General features: G+C 42.6%; 1 protein-coding gene across 5 annotated transcripts in view; it reads right to left on the reverse strand.

Moving 5' to 3' along the window:
• The window catches only part of HHAT (hedgehog acyltransferase), a 357,081-nt gene that overhangs the window by 223,860 nt on the left and 106,646 nt on the right, over positions 1–26,575 (reverse strand). For all 5 annotated transcript variants that reach the window (XM_003273028.2, XM_012506702.2, XM_012506700.2 and 2 more), the window contains one exon: positions 1,625–1,775. In XM_003273028.2, coding sequence (XP_003273076.2) covers positions 1,625–1,775 — 151 coding nt within the window. The remainder of the gene's footprint in view (positions 1–1,624; positions 1,776–26,575) is intronic.

The raw sequence follows: 26,575 nt of genomic DNA on the forward strand, positions 1-26,575 counted from the left end.
GGGTCACCTTTTCAACAAAAACCACTCCCTGGCCTTCTAGTTAGAGAGCACCTCTTTGCCAACATTCCCCAATCTTGCCATGAAAACAGGGCAACCTGTGATATTTGATGAAGTAAGGACAAATTAGAGTAACTACTCGACATTCCTTGCAATCACCATATGAAATTCCTTACTCCAAGAAGCAAACTGGACCAAAAATAAAATGTATTTAGAGAGGCTTTGATAAATTCAGCATCTGTAATAAGTTACTATGAAAAATCAGGAGGTTGAGTGCTACCTACCTCCTTTTGAATGGCAACATTAGATATGGCAGTATTTATTGAGCTCTTCCCCTACCTGTGTCTTGGTTTTTTTGCCTACAGAGATGAAATTTAAGAATGAATAAGCCTGTAATCCCAGCTACTGGGGGGCTGAGGCAGAAGGATCTAGCCCGGAGTTTGAGACTAGCCTGGGAAACATAGCGAGAACTTGTCTCAAAAATTAAAAAATAAAAAGGAATGAGCCACATGAATAAGGCACCGACTCCCATGGTTGTGCCAGTGCTGACCCTGAGGTTCTTCCATTAGGTTTTCAACTGCAAACTCAATCCTGTCACTTGTTACACTCTGGAAGTGATAAGAGGAACACAGCAACAAGTCTATCACGTTGAATCTGAAATGGCAGGGGAACTAAGGAAAAAAAGACTCCACACCAACCATGAGCCTATCGGTCAAAATCTAGAAAAGTAAGAAAAGTTCAGAAAAAAAGTGTCTATCATGTCCACTGAGCACAGGAATAACACAAGCGTTAAAGCTAACATTGGTAAACATCTATTATATACCACCTGCTCTACATGCATTAGGTTATTTAATCTTCAAAACAACTCCTGGAGACAGGGATTATCTTTACTACTGTTTAAGAGATAAGAAAAATGAAACAGAGAGATTTAGTAAATAGCATACTGCAACACTATTATCCTGAGTCTATTTTTTTTTTTTTTTTTTTGAGACGGAGTCTGGCTCTGTTGCCCAGGTCTGAGTGCAGTGGCTCAATCTTGGCTCACTGCAAGTTCCGCCTCCCGGGTTCACGCCATTCTCCTGCCTCAGCCTCCCGAGTAGCTGGGACTACAGGCGACCACCATCACGCCCGGCTAATTTTTTGTATTTTTAGTAGAGATGGGGTTTCACCATGGTCTCGATCTCATGACCTTGTGATCCGCCCACCTTGGCCTCCCAAAGTGCTGGGATTACAGGCGTGAGCCACCACGCCCGGCCCTGAGTCTATTTTTCTTAACAGTTTCACATATACTGATGTCATTTTCAAGAAAAAGAGAAAGCAATTAAAAAATTAAGTTACAGTAGCCTTTGCCAAGTTAGTAAGAAACCACTTCAAACATAACCCTTTGCGCATCGGTACACAGACTCAGAAACTTTCTTATCTCACCTATCTACATAGACTAATCGTAATTGTGAGAGACCCAGAAAGCGTGGTTAGTCATCCTGTTAGTAGGATGAAGAAATGGATGCCAAAAGCAGCTTGAGCGAGAGACAGGGAGAGGATAGTCGCCCGAACCCTTTGAGGCCGGCCCAGCCTTGCTCCTCCCACTGGACACGCCTGACCAACTTTAGCAATCCCAGCGCCTGACCTCCACATCCCGGTGAAACTGAACATGGTGCTCACGCAGCGAGGGAGGGCGGGCGGAGTGAGTCCATCCAGGCGCATGAGCAGAGCCGGCACGCCAAAGAGCAGCAAGTACTTCACGTAGAAAAAGAGCACCTGGGCTAACGCCAGTCCTCCTGAAAGGCAAACAGGCCGGTCAGACACACGGATGAGAGTCACAGCAGTTTCCTGGAGGAGACCAACACCCCAGGAGCTATGCCAACTACCCCGCTTCTCCCCCCACCCCTTCCTCCCTTCAACATGCACATTTTACAAAAGTATCCCACATTGGTTTTATTCAATGAAATTTTTTGGTTAACAAATAATGAAATTTCATTATTGTGACAGGCAAGAGGACCTCTTAGGAGTCATGCTTTTGCAGATGCTAGGAAAGAGAATGCCCAAAATGTGTACATTGCATTAAAAAACTATTACAAAGGGGAAAATCCTTCCCAAAATCTTTTAAAACCTATGTGATAATGGGTACAAAAAAAAAAAGAATAAGATCTAGTATTTGACCGAATAACAGGGTAACTTTAGTCAATAATTAATTACACATTTTAAAATAACTAGAAGAATACAATTGGGTTATTTGTAACACAAAAGATAAATGCCTGAGGTAACAGATACCCTATATACCCTGATGTGATTATTACACACTGAATGCCTGTATCAATTATTATGCATCATATGCCTGTTTGCTATATCTCACACACCTCATACATATATACATCTACTATGCACCCACAAAATTTAACAGTTAAAAAAGAAAACCTACATGAGTCTACACCCATTAGGATAACTAGAATTGAAAAGTCAGATCAGCAAGTGTTGATGAAGATATGGAGAAACTGGAACCACCAGGCACAGCTGCTGGGAGTGTAGAGCTATGCAGCTGCTTTGGAAAACAATCTGGTGGTTCCCCAAATGATTAAGCAGCATTACATATGACCCAGCAATCCCACTCCTTGTTATACACCCAAGAGAAATGAAATGTTCACACAAAACATATGTTCACACAAAAACTTGTACCCCAATGTACACAGCAGCATTATTCGCAATAGCCAAAAGAGGAGACCACCTAAACATCCGTCAACAGATGAATGGATAGACACAATGTGGTCTGTCCATACAACAGAATAACTTCCCACCATAAAAAGGAATGAAATACTGATAAATGCCACAATGTGGATGAACCCTGAAAACATGAAGCTAAGTGAAACAAGCCAGTCACAAAATACCACATATTGTATTATTCCATTCATATGAAAGCCCAGAATAGGGAAATCTATAGAGACAAAGTAGATTAGCGGTTTCTTGGGGAGACAGGGCAGCAAAGAATAAAAGGCAGGATTTCTTTTGAAGGCAATGAAAATATTCTAAAACTGGTGGTGGTGATAGGTGAATCATATCTGTGAATATACTAAAAGTCACTGAACTATATACACTTTAAATGGGTGGATTTTATGGCATGTGAGCTATCTTCCAATAAAGCTCTTTAAAAAAAAAAAAAAAAAGGAAAACTCACATGAAGTCTAGTGGGGTAAGGAGGCAGTGGGTCCACCAGAGCAGTGCCCACAAGAAGGCCACAGGCCAAGCCCAGAAGGAACCTCCAGGGAAGACGATAAATGGCCACATGCTCTCTCACCTCAAGATTGCCCTCACCACTGTGCAGAAAATTACTGCAGGACATGTCGGTGTGGCAGACCAGGTTATCTTCTGGGATATTCTGAAGGAAATAACCAAGCTTCAGAGAAGTGCTAGCAGAAAATACCACTGTCTGACCTACTTGATGCTACACTAGGATCTTTGAAAGAATGTCACTATTATTGAGTGTGTGGCTATAAATGGTAACCCTGGTGCCAGAAGAAAAATATAAGCCACTTTCTGAATATACAGTTTGGGTGATGGCAGATGGTGGTTCAAATGTGAAAGCCATATGTCCTACAAGGAGAAACCCCCAGGAACCGCTGTGTCTCTTTCCCATTCAGAAGTGATCAAACAGGTTCTTCAGACTTTTGGAAATCAGACTACAGTCATACCTGCTGGAAGGGCTAGGAATAAACTTTCAGCATTCTTGGATGTGCCTGATAAGAGTCAGGAAAAAATCTGATATGTGTGTGTGTGAATATATATGTATATATATACGTGAATATAGGTATACAACACATGTTCAGCAAGAAGTCAGACATATGTCCTAGCAATACTATCATAAAATACTTGAAGGGCATGTGATCACTCTGGGTGATAAATCAGTTTCACTGGCTGAGATGGCAATGAGGGAGGCTCATAACTCATGCAAAATGAACCACTAGGCTCTAGCCAGAAAAATTCCACAACTAGAGATGGCAGGACATATAAGTAAGAATGACTGATTAAAGGGCACAATGCTTCCCGAGCTGAAAATGATCCACCTGAAGAACTGAAGGCATCAACGGACCTATGGAAGACTATGCATGGTTAAGGCCGTGCCAAGCTCTTGTGTATAGGAAGCATCACAGACTTCTCCTCCCTGCTAACAGGATGCCAGATCAGGAGAAATGGCTTGCTTCATGTCTCAAGTATTGCTTTATTTTTCACATTATTTTTGTACAGTTGTCAGATCCAAGGCATATAAATTAAAATCTATGGCTGAGTCTACCTTTTTATGAGTCACTATTTGCACAAAATATTCACTATTTGTTAGTACTTTCATACAGAACTGGGTGAAGGAAAAGATTGATTTTGCATAGATGTTTAATAAACTCTACTGCTAAATATAACTAAAGATAAGGTAATTGGGCTTGATTTTGGGTTTTTTTTTTTTAACCGCTACGTGAATGGAAAGCACAAGAAGTCATACAAGTGCTCTATTTTCCTGTCACTGAATATTTCTTATGGCTTAAGATATGAAAGGCTTAAATTGATTTTTTTTCCTTGAAATTTTAATATCTGGTTTACAAGCTTATAGAAAAGACACATGATTTTTAAAGCATTATTAAATTTAAAGATTAAATTACAAATAATAATTTGTGTTAATTTTCTTTAAAAATTGTGTTTTTACCGTGGATTTCACTACTCTGCTGTCTTGCTGTTGATTTTCATTATCCCTTTGAAAAATGCATGGCTCGGCCAGGTGCGGTGGCTCACGCCTGTAGTCCCAGAACTTTGGGAGGCTGAGGCGGGCAGACCACGAGGCCAGGAGATCGAGACCATCCTGGCCAACATGGTGAAGCCCCATCTCTACTAAGTAAACACAAAAAATTCATCGGGTGTGGTGGTGCATGCTTGTAGTCCCAGCTACTCAGGAGGCTGAGGCAGGGGAATCGCTTGAACCTGGGAGGCGGAGATTGCAGCAAGCCAAGATCGTGCCACTGCACTCCAGCCTGGTGACAGGGTGAGACTCTGTCTCAAAAAAGAAAAAAGAAAAATGCATGGCTCATTCTTCTTTCCCCTTGACCTAAAAATTAGTTTCTTTCCCTTTTAAGATTTGGTCTAAGTTTCAGAGTTGACCCTAAATATTTTGCTGCATTCCCTTGGGCATACAATGGGCAGGAAGGCAACATAAGACTATAAATGACTCTACTCTGATTACAAGTTATATGACAAATTGAACTAGCTTTCGTTATGCTCAAAAATATTACATTTTACTATTTTTCAATACTTTAACAAATATTTCTGGGTTTGTATGTATAAGATTTTCTCAATTAGCAAGAGTTATGATTGATTTTATCTAACCCAACTACTTCCCCACAAAAAAAGCCATATATGAGTTCATGTATTACACACTCCTTTGACATTCATTCATTCAACAAGCATGTGCAGAGGGTATGACTAATGGAATCACCAGTTATCTCCTATGAGAAATAGACTAGAGGTCAAATCGGGTGGGACCTAGCTTCAGGGGACTCATAGTTTCACTGCAGTCTCATTTATCCTTCTCTTTTGCCACACAGTAATTTCTTCTGCCTTTGTGCTCTACCCCTCCTTCTTTTGTTGGCAAAATACTATGTATCCCTTCAGATCCCAGCTCAAATATGGTCTCATCTCATTCATTAACATACAGTTATTGAACATCAGCTTCTTGCCAGGCACTGAGCAATATGGAGGTGAATAAAAAGGCATGATAACCGCCCTTATAGAGTGTTATGGTCTGTTAAAAGAGAAAAGAATGTAAATTAGGAAAGAGATTAATACCCACACCCCGAGGACAGGCAACAACCTAAACACAGAGGAACAGACACCATTCATTGAACATTTAACAAACATTCATTGTGTACATATGTGCCAAGCATGGTTCTAGGTACTTGGAATGCATCAGTGGGTACTCCTGCTTTCATGGGGCTTCTGCCCTAGCAAGACTCAACAAAAAATAGGCATAAAAATAATCTTTATATTAACTTAGGAAGTATGACAGAATGACTTCCCAACAACGGCTGCAACTGTATCTTTCATCCCATACGGTCTTCTGCAATGTGACCTTGCCACTCCCCCATCAAGAGTAAATCTGGGCAGGTCCTAGGACCAACAGATACAGACGAAGTGATGCTGTTCTAATTCCAAGCGTGGTCTGCCATTGGCCTGGCACCTTCCACCACCCCTTGGAATGCTCAATCTTTGAACACTATCTCTTAGAACCCAGCTGTTATATAAAGAAGCCCAAGCCACACAGAGTGGCCAAATGAAGATGTTCTGGTGAACAGCATCAGCTGAGCTCCCAGCTGACAGCAGCCTCAATGGCCAGCCATGTGAGAAAACCTCTTGGACATCCTGCCCAGTTACACCTTTGAAAGATGGCAACTCTGGCTGATGTCTGACTGCAACTATAGGAGAGACCCCAAGCAAGAACTACCCAGCCAAGTACAGTCAACCAACAGAACAGGGAGACAGAGGCAATCATTGTTTTAAGCTAGTAAGTTTGGAGATGGTTTGTTATTCAGCAACAGCCAACCGGGACAGAGGACAATAAATGCAATGGAAAAAGTAAAACTGTAGAACAGGGTGAGGGAGCTCAGAAATGCTGAGGTGGCAGATGCTGCCCTTTTTAAAAGGAGAGTTGGGGTGGTCTTCATCAAAATGAGGACATTTGAGCAAAAACTTGAAGGGGGTGAGGAGGTCAGCTATGCAGCCACCCTGCTTCCTCTTGGGCTTTCATCATACTCTCTTCTTATGATCTGTCCTCTCTCATCATACTCCCTTCTTATGATCTGTCTATCCTTATCCTATCAGACCACAGTTGTACACATGTGTGTATAGCTTAAGACCGTAGGTTCCTTAAGATCAGGAATGGTGTCTTATACCTCTTGCATTCCCAGCACTTAATATCTGCCATATGGTTGATGTTTGATAAGCATTTCCTTAAGAAGTAACTGAATGAATAATTCACCTTATACCACAGTAGGAAGACAAACTGTATCACAGTACTTCCGGGAAGTGTATAGTCAGCTCTGAGGATTTTTAAGTCTCTACTGAAGTTCAGACCTGCCACCAAATCAATGAGTCTTCTGTAGGTTTGGGACCTTGTATTCCCAGTATCAAGAACATTGGTAAAAAGGAGAGAAAGAAGTCCTAGCACTAGGTTAGCTACTGCTTTGAAGTTACTAAATGTGTAGTTAATTCTGCCTAACAGCGGGCCACCTCCAATCGGGCCACCTCCATCTTGAAACTCAGCTCATCCAAAACAGAATTTAGCTTCTCCCCCTGAAAACTATAAATAGCACAGATTTTCAAGACAAAAGGAGATGAATGTCAAATTCTACAAGAGTTCTAGGAGGGCTGAGAAAAGATCCCAACTAGCTCCCCTGGAATTTAGTCCTTCCCATATTGACATACATACCTACCCAGCCCTTCTTTGTGTTTAATCTTGCCTTGTCATAATTTTAACTAAAAATGAAGCAGCTAGTGATTGGATCCCATGTGGCTGAACCCCCTCCCCTCGGCTCTATTCCACAAATAAGTGGCTAGAAATCTCACGCTGAAAGGTGGAAGGAATGGGAAGAAGCCAAGCCCAGGCCCAATCTATTTTTCCTGCCCTGACATTCCTGTCCTCATTGAACCACTCATTTTATCAAATTATTCCCTTCACTTTCTCTTTACTCACACTCATTTCTCTGCCTAGAGGTCCCCTTCCTCCACTTTGTCTGTCAAAATTCTACCCTTAAGGGTAGAGTTATCCTTAAAGTGCCATTACCCACCTAAGTGCCATATTTCTTAAAGTTTTTCTAACTGCCCCAGCTAAAATAGTCACATGGTACTTTCCAAGTACATAATGTGGTTCAGCTTTCTGTAAAGTCTAGTTATCTATAAGATCTGAAGGGCAAAGATCACAACGATCTCAATTTCATCTCCTTAGCACCAACTAATGCCTGGCACATAACACAAAATGAGCAATGAGTATTTGCTGAATGAATGAATGGACTGAAAGAATGAATGCACTTTCATATACATTATCCTGCTGTTAATTTTTACCACCCTATCCCACAAGTATTGCCCCCATATATCATATTAGAAAACAAAGATTGATTAGGATTAAGTGACCTTCACAAGCCTCAGAGTCAATCCACAGTTGGGACTTTAACCCAGGTCTCTTGGCTCCAAAATCAATGGCATCTTCTCCAAAGGCCATGCTTCCAAAAGTACCTTCTCTACATATAAATTTTTAGATTTTTAAAAAATGTTTTACTTATATGATTTCAGTTCTAGTATTCTATTATCTGTATCACACATGAGGAAGTGCAACTAACATTTCTACTACTCATTACCTTACAGGTCTTTTTGTACTTGCTGATATTGTCTACCAGATTACAGGATGCCCAAAGCCCATCCCCACATGGCTGAACATCAGGACCTCCAAGCAGCAGGCACACAACACAGAGTAGCATGTCCGGTGAACCTTGTTAATGATCAGAAGATCTTCCCAGGGGTAAACACAAGGGTCTGAGTTTTATGAGATCACCTTTTGAATTGTTAATTCCCCCACAGACCTGGAGAACAACTCACCAACTGCCTCATGAAAATTCATGAGCAACAGAAAGAGTCCAGTTGTGTCTTGTGCCAGCATTTGCCAGGATCGGAGAGAGGTGCCCCTTGGCTCTGTGGGCTGGCTGTGGAGCTGCCATCTTTCCATGTTTGACTCCTGCCTTCCGAGTCTCATTGTGTGTGTCAGGCACTGGCTCCCAACTCCCTCAGCTTCAGGAGGCATGCTATATCTGCGTGTACCAACTTGTATCCCCGACTCTCCCCACACTCTCATCTCCAGCCTGTCCTGGGCTCCTGCGTCAGTCTGTGGCCTGACCTCTCATCTGGACATTTTCTGCTCCAAGTCCCTCTAATAACTTTTACTCTGTCCACATCAAACCTACTCTAGATTTTGCTTAACTTTTTTTGTGATTAAAGCTTTGTAGCTTTGTACAAGCTTAGATTGTTTTTGTAATAAGTTTTTTCTCATGTGAGGTTATTTATAAGAACCTCTCATATATAAGATATGGGGTAACTACTGGAAATATAAAGACGAATCAAGAATAATACAGACCAGGAACCTCAACATAAGGTAGAAGTGCCACAACAGAGACTTGGAGATTTTCTCTCCCAGCCGGGGGTGAAGGAGGAAGATAAACTAATGTCCTGAGGTGGTCAACCTACCAGTGCTCAGAGTCATCATGATGGCTCTGCGGACACACTGAACAAAAGGTAGCTATTGCCCCACAGGAGTTCTGCAATGTGCTTGGTCAGGAGGAGATGGATCAGCACCCAGAAAACCAAAGTCAGTAAATGTGACTGGTGGGGGAAGGGAGTGAGGTCATGGGCAGAACTGAGGAACAGCTGCCACATACTCCAGAGCAGCAAGTGCTAGAGCCCAGAAGGAAGAGCAGCGTGTGGGGGAGAGGTACTGGGGACACCTCATGTGAAGCTTGGCCAGCCAGGGGGCCAAAGAAGCAAAAGGAATTCAGTCATCTCTAGCATTGAATTCTGGAAATGAATGACTACAGCAACTGGTGTCATTTCAATTCAACCTAAACCTCTAAAGCTAGAAGCAGCCCCACCAGGGAGAAGCTAGTGTCCCCACTTCTGAGCTCAACAGTGTCACTGGCCTGCTGAAGGAGAAATGGTCAGAAACCAGTAGCTCAGACTCATCCACTAAGAGATCCTAAGCTGAATCTCTGACTAAGGGGGACAGACACCTGTAATCTACCTGCCTGTGCACGGTCTATATCACAAAATCACCTACCCATAGTACAGCAATAATATGCTCTAAACAATTGGTTGTGCATGTTGATGGCAAGGCCATGCACATCCGGTAGTTGACCCTCTGGTGCTCAAAAAGGAGGTGGTCCCAGGAACCCGGCTACATCTGGCTGGTGAGCAGTTCACAGAAGAGGCTTTAGGGCTGCTTCTGGGAAATGCAAAGACTGAGTGTTCAGAGTAAGAGCAAACCAGGGAGAGAGGGGAGACAGAAAGGGGGAAAAAGGCAACGAGTCAGAAGCTGGAGGAACATTAATCACGTCCCTAAAACTAGAAACGAACAAAGCAGATGTTGGTAAAATGAAGCAAGAACGGACTCGAGTGGGTTGGAGAGTGATTTGGGGCTATAAACTTCTGGCTGCATAATTCCTTTCTGCGTGAAGGCACAAAACAATACAAAGAGGTCAGGCTGTGCTCCTTGGGTGCGTCAACAGGCCTGGAGGGATAGCAGCCAAACAGAAGGGGACAAAGTCAAAACCTGGTGCTCTCCTGATGAGAGCTATGGCGGAGCTTTGCACTCTCCTCTACTTACAATTGCTAAAGTGGGATCTATACATCCTTCACGCGTGGCTTCTCAGACAGTTCCATCTCGTCTCTCATGGGTCTTATTATTTACCAATATCCATGTAAAACAATAGTCACACAAACAGTAAAAGCATAAACAGATACAGAAGAATAAAAATACCAAATTCAGGATAGTGGCTGCCATTTAGGGGCAGAGTGGGAAACATAATCAGGAGGGAACCCAATCAGGCTTCAACTATGTTGTAATATTTTATTTCTTAAACTAAGGATGGAGAAACAAGTGTTTGCTCTATTCTCTCTGTGGTAAGAACTACTATTACTCCCCATTTTACAGATAGGAACCTGGACACAGAAAGGTTACAAAATTTGCCTAAGATCACACACTACCAAGTGGCAGGGTCGGAACTTGAATTGGGTCAGCTGTCTCCAAGTCACCACGTTTACTAGATTCACACACAACTGAGGCCAGACGTGGAACAGAGCCTGTGCGAAGCTGACCAGGGAGTTGTTAAAGGGAGCCGACAGAGGTTATTTCAAGAAGGAAACAAAGAAACAAACCAAAAAAACACAGGGAACGAGCTCTAAAGGTCCTCAGAAAATCCAGCCTCAAGGAGCACAATGTATGCAAAGGTATTTGAGATCAAATGAGGGGGTGGTGCGCTGTGGTGAGCAACTCCAGATGAACAGATTTTCTCTTTGAGTTGTTTGAAGCTAACTAATACCAGGTCAAAGAAGCACAGGCACAATGAGAGATACCTTTTTCTTCTATAAAGGGCAGGTAACGTGAAAGACAGGGACAAGAAGACAGACACTTAGTGTGCCAAGGACCATCAATCTCGGGAAGCCTTTCAACTGCTCCCAGAGATGATCTCAGTCAAGGTCAAGAGTCATCCCCAAAAAGGGCTTCAACAGCTGCATGCAAATTGCCTCCTGGCCTCCCATCATCCTCCCTTGCTTTGTCCTTAAATGAGAGGAGCCAGCGATCTGTAGAAAGGGCTCTATACTGGGCAACAATGAACTAACACTCTCCCAGGTAACTGTTTCTCCTTTTTCTTTAACACCAAACTGATCCTCTCAAGGTCACAATGAGTGGTTATTTACTTGGAAACCCAAGAGAGAGAGTTGACTTCCCAGAGTGACTATTCTTTGAACATGTTAGACATGGAAAAATCTAGTTTTGGAAAATTGCTTCTTAATGGGCTCAAACCACCAAAATGCCCCTCTTTAAAGAAAAGATGTGTTGCTGGAGAAGACAATTTACCTAGGTAGAATGTTAAATCCTATTTGCCCATCTTGTTCCTCAGGATATCACCTACTGACACCATCTTGTACTTGATTCAAGAAACGCAGGGAAGAAGATTCCATACAGCAGAAGCAAAGTAATACTCCACACACATAGCCAGGCAAGACTTAATGAAATAATGTGGGACAAGAAAGGAGCTTTTGTTTTGTTTTGTTTTGTTTGAGACAGAGTCTCATTCTGTCACCCAGACTGGAGTGCAGTGGCACGATCTCGGCTCACTGCAAGCTCCACCTCCCAGGTTCATGCCATTCTCCTGCCTCAGCTTCTCAAGTAGCTGGGACTACAGGCACCTGCCACCACACCCGGCTAATTTTTTTTATTTTTAGTAGAGACAGGATTTCACTGTGTTCACCAGGATGGTCTCAATATCCTGACTTTGTGATCTGCCTGCCTTGGCCTCCCAAAGTGCTGGGATTACAGGCGTGAGCCACCTCGCCCGGCCGAAGAGAGCTTTACACGGGGCAAAATGTCCTGAAAATTCTAAAAAGCACATTTTCAGGCAGAGTCCATGATATGGTTTTGCTGTGTCCCCACCCAAATCTCAACTTAAATTGTATCTCCCAGAATTCCCATGTGTTGCGGGAGGAACCGGGGGTGGGAGGTAATTGAATTATGGGGGCCAGTCTTTCCCATGCTATTCTCAGTGATAGTAAGTCTCACGAGATCTGATGGGTTTATCAGAGGTTTCTGCTTTTGCTTCTTCCTCATTTCTCTCTTGTCACCTCCACATAAGAAGTACCTTTCACCTCCTGCTGTGATTCTGAGGCCTCCCCAGCCATGTGAAACTGTAAGTCCAATTAAACCTCTTTTTGTTGCCAGTTTCGGGTATGTCTTTATCAGCTGCGTGAAAACAAACTAATACATCCATTACTCACTTTGCCTAAAAGAAGTGCTCTGTAAAATCTGTGTGTAGAATGAATTGGAAATTAACTGCTAATTAAAGGATTCTATTGCAAATCCTTCAAAAAAGTAAAGAATCCCTTTAGAAAGCAAATAATTGCCCCCCTCAAGTATCCAGCAAATTCAGATTTCCATATGTCAACTTGGCTTAAAAGAAAATACAACTATTTTCTGCATCTAAGAAGTTATCTGTACACCAAGTTACCTCAGCACAATAATGAGTTAGTTAAGAATGAACAAAGATCATGGTATTCTGAGGGGACTATGGGGGAAGGCGAGAAAGGGGGAAAGGGAAGGCAGGGAATAGGTGGTATTTTAAATAACTGTGCTGCAACTTGCTACATTTCAGTACATATTTATAACAGCACATGAAGCAGACATCTCTTCCATTCTGCAAGCATGCACCATGAAATTATCTTCACACTACATAGAATATCTGTAATTGAACAGTCAAGTTCCAGAGTAGTAAATCCCAGAGTAGCTTTAGGTTCACACTGCATTAATTTTAAATAACCTCAGGATTCTAATCCAAGGAGAAAATTTATAAAAAATTTTTTCTACTGTATCTTAACAAACCTTAGAATGTTTAATGCCTCAAAAGAGTGGAAAAAGAAGGGAATCTTATGCTAACTGATATATGTTTGTCTCCCCAGCTTTCAAAACAAAGATCAGATGTCAAAAGTCTTATCCCTTTCCTCTCACTGTTACGTTGTAGAATGAGAAAAAGCAAATGGATAACTTTGCTGGCATTTCATTACCATTTAGATAGGTGCACAGGCGTTATTTCAACAACAGTTGGTACTTAAACACTGAGCTAAAAAAACTCTGATTACTTAGACAGGTTTTTAATCTCCAACCAGTGAACAATTAAGTCTTTCAAAAAGGACTCTAATGTACATTCCACAAAGCTTTATTATAAACTTTGCCATGTAAGAACAACCAACTTTCAATTATTTTTACTTTTCTATCTCCTCGCTCACTTTCAAATCCCTTGCTAAAGCTCTCTTTTCTCCCATTAACTCATATACCTGGATTTACCATAGAGAAGCACCATTCAATAATGAATTGAAGAAATGTTACCTCTTTGAGCTCTTTTAAAGAAAAACCTCAAGTCACTGTCTTTGCTCCCCTTAATCCTAGGCTCTGTCTAGTTAGGGTATAGCTCCACTCTGCCATGTTCTGTTTTCTTAGAAGATTCTGAAGTTCAAAAGAATATAACAGTTCTTATCTTTTAGAGATACTACTGAAATATTCATAGATAATAAGATATCTGGGATTTGCTTCAAAACAATACGGGAGTACAGATGAAAGAAAACTGGCAAGGAGTTGATAATTGTTGAACCTGGGTGATGAATACATTAGGGTTAATTCTACATTTATGCTTTTAACTTTCCAGAATGCAATATTCTAAAAGGGGAGGCATTGAGAGCCCCCACCTGAACACTGACTATTCAACTTCCTGCTCACCACCAATTGAATGCTTGTGCAGGGGGCAATGAGCAAAATGGGCTTATCTCAGCACAATCCCACCTTCTTGCTCAGCCTTTGAGCATAGAAAGCATGAAAAATAGAAAAATGGAGAAGGAATTATGGGAGGGAGAAGGGGGAGAATGCCAAGGATCAGAATAATGAATTAGCTTATCAGTCCTTAGATCACTGGGAATTGGCAGCCTATGAAGAAGAATATCTTTCTGTAACAAGATGCCCCATGGTGATCTTTAGCAATTACAACAGCGCTTCTGAAATTTGTCTGGTCCTAAACACCTTCTGGGATAATAATCACAGAGAATCCTAGCCTCTCCTTGAAAGATTCTGTTTAGTATCTGAGCCAGAGACCTGAAATCTCTATATAAAACAAGTACTAGAAAATTATACCCAGTCAAGTTTTAGAGATCTAAGTTACAAGTTCCACACCCTACTTTGTTTACCCATGTTTTAAAAGATGTATCATGTTTTGGGAGGCTGAGCCAGGAAGATCACTGGAGACCAAGAGTTGGAGACCAGCCTGGGCAACAAAGCAAAACTGTGTCTCTATAAAAAATTTAAAAATTAGCCAGGCATGGTAATGCATGCCCATAGTCACAGCTACTTGGGAGGCTGAGGTGGGAGGATCACCTGATCCCAAGAGTTCAAGGCTGTAGTGAGCTATGATCGTACCACGGCACCTCAGCCTAGGTAACAGGGTGAAACCCTGTCTCTGAACAAACAAATATAAATATAAAAAGGTATTTCAAAGTGTAAATAGCAGCTTTCTGGGAAAAATAGGGATTACCTTTCTGTTGTTTTAATTTTCCAAATACTAATTTCATTAATATTTTCCGATTTTCAGGTATAGAAAAGAAAAAAGTCACCTTTCTCGCTCAGTTTGTTCTGTGGCAGAATTTCAAAGGTAATGTTCCAAATTCATTCTGACATTCATCACTGAGTTATCCAAAAAAGAACATGCAGGGAATTTCAAAGAGAAATCTTGTGCCACAGAAGTGACCTTTCATTTTATTAGCTAAAGACTGCTATCATTTTGATAAGCACAACTTAACTGTGAAGAAACAATGCTCTGCTAGTCTGAGAGCGAAGATCAGCGGTCACCCAGACCCAATCTCATACTCCCTACCAGAGAAACCAAGCTCCAAGCTGCTCTGCAGAGTTCTGCTAAAAATACTTCCACAAATAGTGCTACAAACAACTTTTTTTTTTTTTTTTTGGAAATGGAGTCTCGCTCTGTCCCCCAGGCTGGAGCACAGTGGCATGATCTCGGATCACTGCAAGCTCCACCTCCCGGGTTCACGCCATTCTCCTGCCTCAGCCTCCCAAGTAGCTGGGACTACAGGCGCTCACCACCACGCCCGGCTAATTTTTGTTTTTGTATTTTTAGTAGAGATAGGGTTTCACCGTGTTAGCCAGGATGGTCTCGATCTCCTGATCTTGTGATCTGCCCACACGTTTAACAAAACTTAACACCACCCTATTTCATAGTGTAAGGAGTAGAAGAGAAAAAACATTACTGCCAGTTATCAAAGCTCCCTCAAAAGATAAATCCTCAGCTAATTTTCAAATTTGCTAGCATTCCAGGGGAAAGCTGTTTGTACATTTTATCTATATATTTATTTAATATGTAGATTCACTATAAAATGTGCCCTCTGCTATTGTCACACTCCTTGGGCTATGTAAAAAAAAAAAATGATTTACAGCGTACCAATTATAAAAGATATGGCCAGGTGCGGTAGCTTATGCCACTGCACTACAGCCTGGGCAACAGAGCAAGACTCCATCTCAAAAAAAATTAAAAAAAGATATAAAATAATTTTTTAATCCTTCAGAATAGAAAAGTTGCACTCAGAACATCTTCCCTTTCACAGAAGAAATGTTTGAAAAGCAGGATGTATCCAAGGCTCCAGTGATCTATGCAGAGCTTCCATACATTTTCCCCAGTTGGCACCATTCCCAATAGCTTTAATGGCCATATTCTCACTGTTTCCCGCCCACCTGAGACACAGTCTTGCTCCGTCGCCCAGGCTGGAGTGCAGTGGCGCGATCCTGGCTCACTGCAACCTCTGCCTCCCGAGTTGAAGCAATTCACCTCCCTCAGCCTCCCAAATAGCTGGAATTACAGGCATCCACCATCATGCCCTGCTAATTTTTGTATTTTTAGTAGAGATGGGGTTTCACCATGTTGGCCAGGCTGGCTTTGAACTCCTGACCTTGTGATCCACCCACCTCGGCCTCCCAAAGTGCAGGGATAACAGGTGTGAGCCACCACGCCAAGCCCATATTCTCACTGTTGAATCCCAAATACGTATCGCTAACTTTGATTATTTCCCCCGAATCCCAGAACTGTGGATGCATCCTCCCTCTGGAAATCTCCACTTCCTCTCTGTACCTGTGGCCCCACACAGTACCTGGCACCCAACATTTAGACAGCGAATTAGTGAGTAGAAATTTCTTTATGGAGACCTAATGAAACTTTGATGAACTGATGTGAATTAAATGACCATCACTTTTTCAATGATCACAGTTACATTTGAGGAAGGTTAGCACTTAAATAACTCACAATCATCTAGCCTGTCTAGCCTCCCTTAATATGCCCTGTGTCACAAAATTAGTGACAGTTCAGGACTGGAACACTCAGCTTCTCTCTCCCAATGAAAAGTAATTCATTACAGTCATGAAGGAGCAGAGGGAGGCTCCCTCTAAACCTGAGGGCTCAGGGGAAGCCGCTCAGAAGTGAGATGTTTTAGAGGAATTAACTAGGTAAAGAACACCTGAAGCAATGGCATAGAAAAAGCATGAAGCAGTGAACCACCCAGCGCAGCTGGGGAGGAAAAAGCATAGACAGGAATGGTGATGCAACTGCAGCGACGGGAAAGGCATGATCAGAAAGGGTCACACTCGTCAGCTACGAAGCACAACTTTATAGTAGAAGACCTGGGAAATCAAATAAGAAAATTATATGATTTATTTTGTGTTTTAGAAAGATTGGTCTGTTTAGAAAAAAAAAAAAAAAAAGTAGAGGATGAGCTTTGTTCCTAAAGGGGGAAAAGGCAGAAAAAGGAGCTAGACAGAGAAGACAGAACAGCATGGCCAGAGGCCAGAGTCTGAGTTTCAGACATGGCAGAGGGACCCGGGAGGTCCGACCACCAATTTTAAGCTGCTTGTGGAATTGTCTCCCACACCTTTATTAAAGTCCTCTAACACATGCTGCATCTAAATAGATTTTTGTTGGTGGTTGTGTGTGTCATGCATGGTGTGTGTGTACAAATTAAGAAAAATAGCCAAATGCCACATGATAGCCAGGGTGATGTTCAGTGGGGACAGCGATATGATCCCCAAACAGAACCAATTCCAAGTATGCACGAGATGAGAGACGGAAGCAGCGTAGGAGTAAATGTCTCAGGACAGCACTGAGCCCCGCTTCATCTAGGGAATAGAGAGTCAGATCCACCTTATCTAGAAATTAAGGGGCTGGGAGACCCTCACTGCTGAAATCCACTGACAATCCAACCTACAGCCTATATATAAAAACATGTTCTACATAAAATCTGAAAACTAGAGTAAGTTGAGAATTTTTTTAATTTCACAGGAAAATTTAATGAAAAACAGTTTAAAGTAAGATTCATGGAAATCATGAAAGCTAGGATGAGAATGGCTACTTTGGTAGACTGTCTCTCTCTGGTCTAGAACCAACACCCATCCTGCCTCCTCCAATCTCAATACTTTGTAAATTGCCCTGGAGAGGCTGAATATTAGGCTAATTTGGTCTAATTTGAATTGTTTAAATGACTAGCTATCTTTTACTGCCCCCTCCTGGCCCCTTCTAGTATGTCTACCCTAAACTATTAAACTAAGACTGATAAACCCTCATATGCACACACAAAATATCAATTACATTTAAGAATCTCTTAATTGCTGGGTGCGGTGGCTCACGTCTGTAATCCCAACACTTTGGGAGACTGAGGTGGGCAGATCACCTGAGGTCAGGAGTTCAAGACCAGCCTGGCCAACATGGTGAAACCCCATCTCTACTAAAAATACGAAAATTAGCCGGGCATGGTGGCAGGCGCCTGTAGTCCCAGCTACTCAGGCAGCTGAGCCAGAAGAATCACTTGAACAAGGAAGGCAGAGCCTGCACTGAGATTGAGCCACTGCATTACAGGCTGAGTGACAGGGCGAGACTCCATCTCAAAAAAAAAAAAAAACCTCTAACCAATAAACTGTCAAATTAAACTATGACCACATTGCAGATGGAAAGTTATGCTACTGAGTGGGAATCCCTGATCGAGGCAGCTGGTCACCCAGCCACATCCCCTTCAAGGTGGCTATACACTGACAGTCACCTCAGCCAGGGTCTGGGTCCTCTGCTTTGTGGGTCAGGAGCCTCATCTGTCAGCACCCTGAGACAGATCTGCGTCCAGGGGTAGACACACGTTAACCCAGCTCATGGAGACAGATCTATGTTACCAGAATGTGGGGGCTCGTATGTTCTCTAAGTCAGCCACATAAGAAGTCAAATTATGCACTCAGAGAGTGCTTGGTGAGAAAGAAATCAGGGCCAGGGCACTGGCCCTGGTTCAAGAACCTGGACCTTCAGCGACTTCAAGCTCTGAAAGATAGAGGCACCTGTCTCCTCCACAGGCATATTCTGCCACCTGACACGACAAAGCAAATTGCTGAACCAGGGCATCTTTCCCCAGCCAATGCTTCACTGGGAATTGTCAGGATTTTCCTTCTGGATGTTTCCTTGTCTAATTCTGACTAAACCAACTCCCTTTCTGATCGGCAGAATCTTTCCAAGGGTATGATTAAAGCCTCCAATTAAATTATCCTCAATCAAGTGCCCACCAAAATACATGTTTCTAATCCATTGTGCACTGATATAAAAGTCTTCTCTCTGTAGTGGGCTGTATTTTCTCTTTTTCCAAGCTTTAGAAGCACCCTGTGGTAGTCTCCTGTAATTACTTCTAATAAACAGGTAGAGACAATGTCCATTTGTTGAAAAGCTTACAGACAGCTTGCACATCTACTGTCACAGCTATTCCTCTCAACCACCGTATGAGGTTCTCTGTGTAAGTACTATGATTCTTATTTTACAGATAAGGACACTGAGATTCAGAGATGACAAGCGGTTTTTCCAATGTCACAGAATTAGTGGATATCGGGTTAAGACTAAAGTTCAGACCTTCAGACCCCAAATGAGTCTATTGAAAATACTTGTTTTTAACAACCTATAAAGGGGTTTAGCCTGACCAACTGCACTACTCATATATTCAACAAATATTTATGGAGTGCCAATTATTAGCTATCTACTGTTTTAGGCAGTGGGGACACCATGACGAACAAGTTCACTATGGTTCCCACGTCCATGGAACATAGACTCAGGGAGGGAAGGCAGACAAATGAGGAAAATTTCAGATGGCAATGAGTCCTACGCAGAGAAGAAAATCCGGTGATGTCGAACGGTGGTTGTCTGTTTCTTTTTGGGTCACCAAGGACAGCTTCTTTGGGGCAATGACATTTAAGCAGAGATGGGAATGACAGGAAGTCATATGATGACGAAAGGCAAGAGTATTCTAATATGAAGGAACAGCTCACAAAAGCGCCCTGTGGTGGCACCATGCTTGCTGTGTCTGAAGATGGGCAGGAAGCTCAGAGTGCTGGAGCACAGAGGCCGGGGCAAAGCTGGGAGGAGATGAGTCACGGAGGCAGGTGCCGGACCACATGGCGTTAAGGAGGATCAGACTGGCTTTATTCTAAGCTCAATGAAAAGCCAGCACACAACTGCAGAAACATTCTGCTTTTTAACAAGGTTACACCATTGCAGAACAAGTTTTACACCCCACAATCCCTAAGTCCCGATCGTCCCATTATTCCTAGCATCCAGTGACGGGTGTCTTCATTAATACAGTATTTTTTCCATAAATGGAAAGGACACATTTGAAAGACTTCAAACACAATAGTCTTGCAAGAAGAAAAGTTTGTCCTATCTAAAAACTCATATATATAAGCGGTAGGTTCATAACCTCAATATTCAGGCAATCTGACGTCCAAGAAGCCCTGCAAGGCTCCCCTGAGGCCCCAGTTGTCTTTTGGGAAAGCTCAGTTCCAAAAGGCTGGGGACGGGGCCAGAGTTCCGTGCCTCGCACACCCGACAAGAGCATCTCCCACAGGCTCCGCCCTTTGTGCTCTTCCCACAGTTGGCTGCTTAGATGGCCCCTGAGTGCAGCTTGCTCCATACTCAGAGACAGAGCCTGTAACTGCCCAAGAGCAAAGGAATGTTCACGAGCACCCTAAGAGGATAGCAGGGAAGGAGAATCCAGAAAATAGAGAAGGCTGGGGCAGGTGGCAGGAGATGTCTAGCCTTCTAAATAGAAATCAATTGCATTAACAAAAAATCAGTCCACCACCAGCCATCTCTCTCAAACACTGCTGATGTCAAGAAAGAAAAACGACACTACCCTCCTAAAGTCTGGTTTGGCAATGAGTTGCAAAAGCCTTTGACCTAGGAAATTACCCTGAGGAAATCATCCCAGGTGAATTTAAAAAGGGTTAGGTAAATATGTTCACTAAAGCATTATTTATAATGAGGCAAAATTTTAAATAATCAACAACAGAGAATTGGTTAACTAAATTACAGTAAAGCCATAGAAAGGAATTCCTTAAAACTAGTAAAAAATATACTCTAAAAGAATGAAATTTAAAAGATTATTTCACCACATGAGGAAAAGTTCATAATACAGTAAGCTTTCAAAGTAGGTTGTAAGCTCTGAAGCCAAGGTGACCTTTTAAAAGGAAAAAAAAATAGTCTGTAAAGAACACAGGGCTTGCAAATCCTTGTAAATTATCTGGACAAAATGCAGAAGGCAAATAGTAAAGGCAGAGGAGGTTAGGGAGAGATACTAGCACAATTCTATTTTATATTCTCTGCACTATTATGCTCACTAGTCAACAAGTGACCATTGTTTAAAACTCGTTTGTGTGTTGGTTGGGCACAGTAGCTCTCGCCTGTAATCCCAACACTTTGGGAGGCCGAGGCAGGCGGATCACACAGTCAGGAGTTCAAGACCAGCCTGACCAACATGGTGAAACCCCGTCTCTACTAAAAATACAAAACTTAGCTGGGTGTGGTGGTGCATGCCTATAATCCCAGCTACTCAGGAGGCTAAGGCAGGAGAATCACTTGAACCCAGGAGATGGAGGTTGCAGTGAGCCGAGATCGTGCCATTGCACTCCAGCCTGGGCAACAGAGTGAGACTCTGTCTCAGAAGAAAAAAAAAAAAACCTCGTTTGTGTGTTATATATCGGCTGGGCACGGTGGTTCACGTCTGTAATCTCAGCACTTTGGGAGGCTGAGGTGGAAGGATTGCTCAAATCCAGGAGTTTGAGGCCAGCCTGGGCAAAATAGTGACACCCAGTCTCTATTTAAAAATGTGTGTGTGTGTGTGTGTACATATGTATACATATACACATATGTTTACATGTGTATATCTGTTTATATATATATTTATTGCACGTTAAAATGTTTAGCAGATTATTTGTTGCCCTTAATTACAAATTTGAGAAGATGTCAATGAACAAATACTTTTTCCAGTGACCAATCATTTCCACTTTCATGGTGACGAAAATATGTAACTATTATCACTATACTATTAAAAAGAACAATTTGAACTAACATCTTTGGTGAGCCATGGGGCTATCTTTGTCAAAATCTAAAGACAAGCTTGACTTTCACTGACATTAAAATGCAAATAATTTGAAAAAGTATCATATTTATAGAATAACCACCAAAAAACTCACTTAGGTAACAACTTGACAGCCAGAGGGTGCAGAGAAAGACTGATTGGAAAAGCGAGCAAGGTCTCTTTTGGCAAAGACACTTGACATTCAGACCAGTAATGTCTGTAAAACAATGTAATGTCTATAAAAACAATTACTGAGCTTTCTGTCCCTCTGGGCCTAGCAGGCTTCAGATTTCCTATGTAACTCCCAAGAGGCCTCATTTGCAACTCAGATTCTCAAGCCATTCAACAAGCTGCTGCTGTCTAAAATCAACATGGGCATTTGTGAAACTTGACCACAGTCCCTCTCCTGTTCCTCATTCCTTACCCTCCATCCAGATCACACAGCCCCCGCAGGTTCCTCTGCACTTTGAATAGGCCCTGTCCACTAGACAAGCACACTCTAGTGGCAGTGACATTAGTGGCAGCATGCAGTGGCTAGTTCAAGTTATACTAGGAGGGGGTGGCATCCTCACAGACTGTGGCACATTGTGGGGTTTGAGTCCTGGCTGCATAGCCTGGATTCAGTCCTCTGAGTTCAGAGCCCTGTGATTGTATGAGCTACTCGTTTTCCTTTTAATGAATCTTATTTTCTGCATAAGTCATCCAAAGTTGGTTTCTCCTACTTCCAAGGAAGAAACTAATAGGTTCAAGAAACTGATACTCAGTACCTGTCGGCATCAGACACTCAGGAAAAACTAGGGAACCTAGATTTGGCTGTCTTGATGCTTTGGAGCTGAAGGCAGTGAAAATCCAGCTACTAATCAACAGTGAGACTGTGGAAGCTCCAGGTACACAGTGTTGAAATTGTTCATCAAATTACTGTCTGGAGTCACCTGGAAAGAAGCAACCACTGAAGCCAAGACTAGGTGACCGAGTAGACACTTCCACAAAACACTATAATGGGGAATACTAGGATGCACTGCCCAGATTTCCTTAAGCAATGAAGGACTCACTGTCCCAGCTGATGGGAAGTGACCAGCAGAAACTCTTAGCTGGGGATGACCGCCACTGGGGATTGTGTCCACTCAGGAAAGCTACCTCGCCCAAGCCTTTCTGGGGCGGGCTACATCCAAGGACTGATTGCCATGGGGGTAGAAAGGCTTAGCCTCCTCACTCTGCTTGGGACCACTCCAAAGAATTACCCCACCTGCAGAACTCCCTACAGAATTGACTGGAGCTTCCATGAAGACTGCGTCACAATTGGCTCCTCCCTCTGCCAGGCCCTCCTTCTGAACCTTTCCTCCCACAGGAATTAATCTCGAGAGAACACCCTAATAAACACCTGCAAACTAGCCTCCCTGGGGAACCCAACTTACAACTACTAAGGGCATGATGTCTTTAATTCCAAGAAATATGGTGTAGGCTGCCAAGGAGAGCTTAAAGAATGAGAGTAAGAGGAGAATGACAGGCTCCAATTCCTAAATTCTCAGCTTAGGGTATGGACTGAAACCCAGGGACCTTCTCAGCCTCTGCTAAAAACCATCTCTTATCTCTTGTAGTCAGCAGGCTCAATAAACAAAAAACCCCTTAAGAAGTTTTATCCTTAGCTTTATTAAATTACAATGTCAGCTGCATTCTCACCCTTGCAAGGTATCTATAGACTGGGCTACCAATCTACAAAGAGTGAAACTCCTAAAATCTAAAATGGAGATTTAAGGTGATTAAGAAAAGCCCAAGTCCCCAAACCTCAGGGAGCATCACTTATCAGCAGCGACAGCCCCCTTTTCCCTGTGTAAGGCTTTCAGGTGAGGCTGATCTGGCCTTACCTGAAGACTCTTTTAATGAAGTCTTATGAAGGAATTACTTTGCAAGAGAAGCAGATTTTCTTCATCTCTCCTGCTCATCACGCCTCACTGTCTAGAAATGAGCCCCAGCATGCCCCAAGGGGCCTATTACAAGGCTTTCACTCCAAAAGAAGCGCAAGGTTTTTCTACTTTGCATTGGCAAAACTCTGACCTATATATGTGGGAATGGATTCTGAGGAATCTAGATGGAGAGGAGAAGACTAAATAGATGGGGTGTAATGATCGATATGAGCACACTTACCAGCAAGTCAGGATTCCACATGCCAGCTGCAACAGCTGGGAGTGGAGCTGACTGTATGAGTTTGGAAACCCAGACACCACAGCTGCCCATATGTATGGGGCTGAGATGCCAGAAATTCTTTGGGAAGTCAATAGAGGAAGTAATAGAATGATTTCAGGAGATAAGAATGTCAGAGTGGATTTATCATGTGTGACCTGCTAGCCCACTCCCTAATTATGCCCCCAAGAGAGCTCAGAAGACACTCCCTTCACTGAGAATTTGAGAAATAAATACATTAGTGAGGGGAGCACAAGCATCTCAGAAATGTGTTGCCAAGGCCATTCTCTGTGGGCTGAAGATGCTGTTAAGAGACAATGAAATTCTTTATTTCAATGCGGACACCAAACCCCTTAAGTAATAGACTAAATAATGCCACTTAACCCCAAGGTGACATGGGCATGATGACCAGAGTAAGTCACATGGCCTTCCTGGTGGTCAGATGCTCTGATTCACTGGGATTTTTGGAGAAGGGCAACTGATCATGAGGTCCACAGACCTTAGACAGATACTCAAGTTGAACCTCTCTGTGTCTCCATTTCCTCACTGTAAAATAGCGATACGACTCTATCTGCTCATAGGGCTGCTGTGAGAATTACATAGGCTAATATAAAGCTCTTAAAGCAGTGTTTGGCACAGATTAAGTGCTCAATATATGCTAGCTATCATTTCCACTACTGTTATTTTTATTGTCATTATATAACTGGCAAATAATCTAGTCTTAGTGAACAAGGCTTAACTTAAGCCACTATGATCATTTACCCAATTTCCAGACCTGAGTCAGTTCACAGATCTAAAGACTCTAAAATAGAAAGCCAAATAACCATAAGAAAAATCATGAATACAGCATGCCAATAGGACCTACAAAATTAGGAGTGGCAGGTATACCAGATGCCTTAATAAGTATGAGCACATCAGAAATAAACATACATATATATACATGGGTATATCACTTCAGAGCAGTTTCTGGGAGTTCAAGATACAAGTAAAGGACAAGCTGGTCTACCTTATGCCACTCCTCCATAAGAAGGAGGCACAGCTTTGGTAGACCTCTTCGGAATTTGGAGGTTATATATACGTAACTGTGCATGCCACTCTCATTCACCAGGTGAGCTATCCCTGACCACAGGACACCAGAGAACCATGTTACCTGAGTGGTCCATTATCAACTAGAGTTATCTGATCCACCTAGCCACAATATCAGGAAGCATTCCATTATCAATGGATACATACACATGTGTATACACACACACACACACACACACACACACACACACAAACACGGAGAATCCTGAAGTCACAAATAAGTCGCAGGAAAAGAGAACTCTTCCTCCCAATATGCTGACTCCTGCTATATGGCTATCCTTCTCTCATCCCACACCTAAGGTCCCAAGAGGACTTGGTAGAGGAGGGGAAACTGAGCTCTGTTCACCGATGGCTCCCCATGTTATGATGCAATCTGCTGGAAATGAACAGCTGCAACCTTACATGTGAGATGGCCCCAAAGGACAGCAAACAAGGAAAAAGCCTCACAATGGGTGGAATTTCAAGTGGTACATGCCACTGGCCAATTCGTCTGTAAGAATCTAAAACTGATTCATGGGAGTGTCCAGTAGTTTCCTGGGATAGTTAGGATTGTGGAAGGAATTCTATTGGATAAATGTTAATAAGGAGGCATTTAAATCAGGGAAGAGGCATATAAATGAACACCTCAAAATGAGCCCAGTGGAGATATTTGTGACCCACATAAGTACTCAACAAAAGGGCCCAGCAGTCTAAAAAACAAGGTGGCACAGCCTCTACACATCAGCCAGCCTCTTTCCACAGCCGTTCCAATGGGCTCATGACCAAAGTAGCCGCAATGCCAGCAATGAAAAGCTTTGCACAGGATCAACAATGTGGACAGCCTCTCACCAAGATTAACCTGGCTACTAGCACAGCTGAGTCCCTAATTTGCCGGTTTTCTATGACCTTCCAGATTCTGGTATCAGGCTGATTACACTAGACCGCTTCTGTTTTGGAGGGGCCACAGAGTCGTTCCTTATTCTCGACGTGAATCTACTTTCCAAATTCACCGACGTGTCTGCCAGTTTCACCATCCATGGACGTACTGACCATCTTAGTCACTGTCATGTTATCAGACATAACATCACTTTTGTCTAATGACCTCACTTCGTAGCAAATGAAGTCAGATGATGGGCTATGGGATTCACTAGTCTTATCCCATCATTCGAAAGCAGTTAGCCTTACAGAATAGTCTATCAAAGATTCCCATATACATCATCATGTGATGTTGAGATTCTATCCCATGGGATATAGAATGTGCTCTGAGCCAGCAAACTCCATATGGTACTCTTACCCATAACCTAAATATGTAGAGTCAGTATTCAAAGAATGGAAGAGGGAGTGGCACCTCACTATTACACCTCTTAACCTACTCCTAAAATATCCTCTTCCCATCCCTGCAACTCTGTGATGTGGTTGGTTAGAGGTCTTATCACACAGCAAAGAAGTGCTTCCACCAGGGGACAAAACAATGATTCTATCAAATCAAAACCTACTATCACCCAGCCATTCGGGGTTCCTCATGGAACTAGAAGAACAAGTGAAAGAGGAGTTACAGTACAAGCTGGGA

Source organism: Nomascus leucogenys, chromosome 5, assembly GCF_006542625.1.
Source record: "Nomascus leucogenys isolate Asia chromosome 5, Asia_NLE_v1, whole genome shotgun sequence".
NCBI classification, from domain to species: Eukaryota; Metazoa; Chordata; class Mammalia; order Primates; family Hylobatidae; genus Nomascus; species Nomascus leucogenys.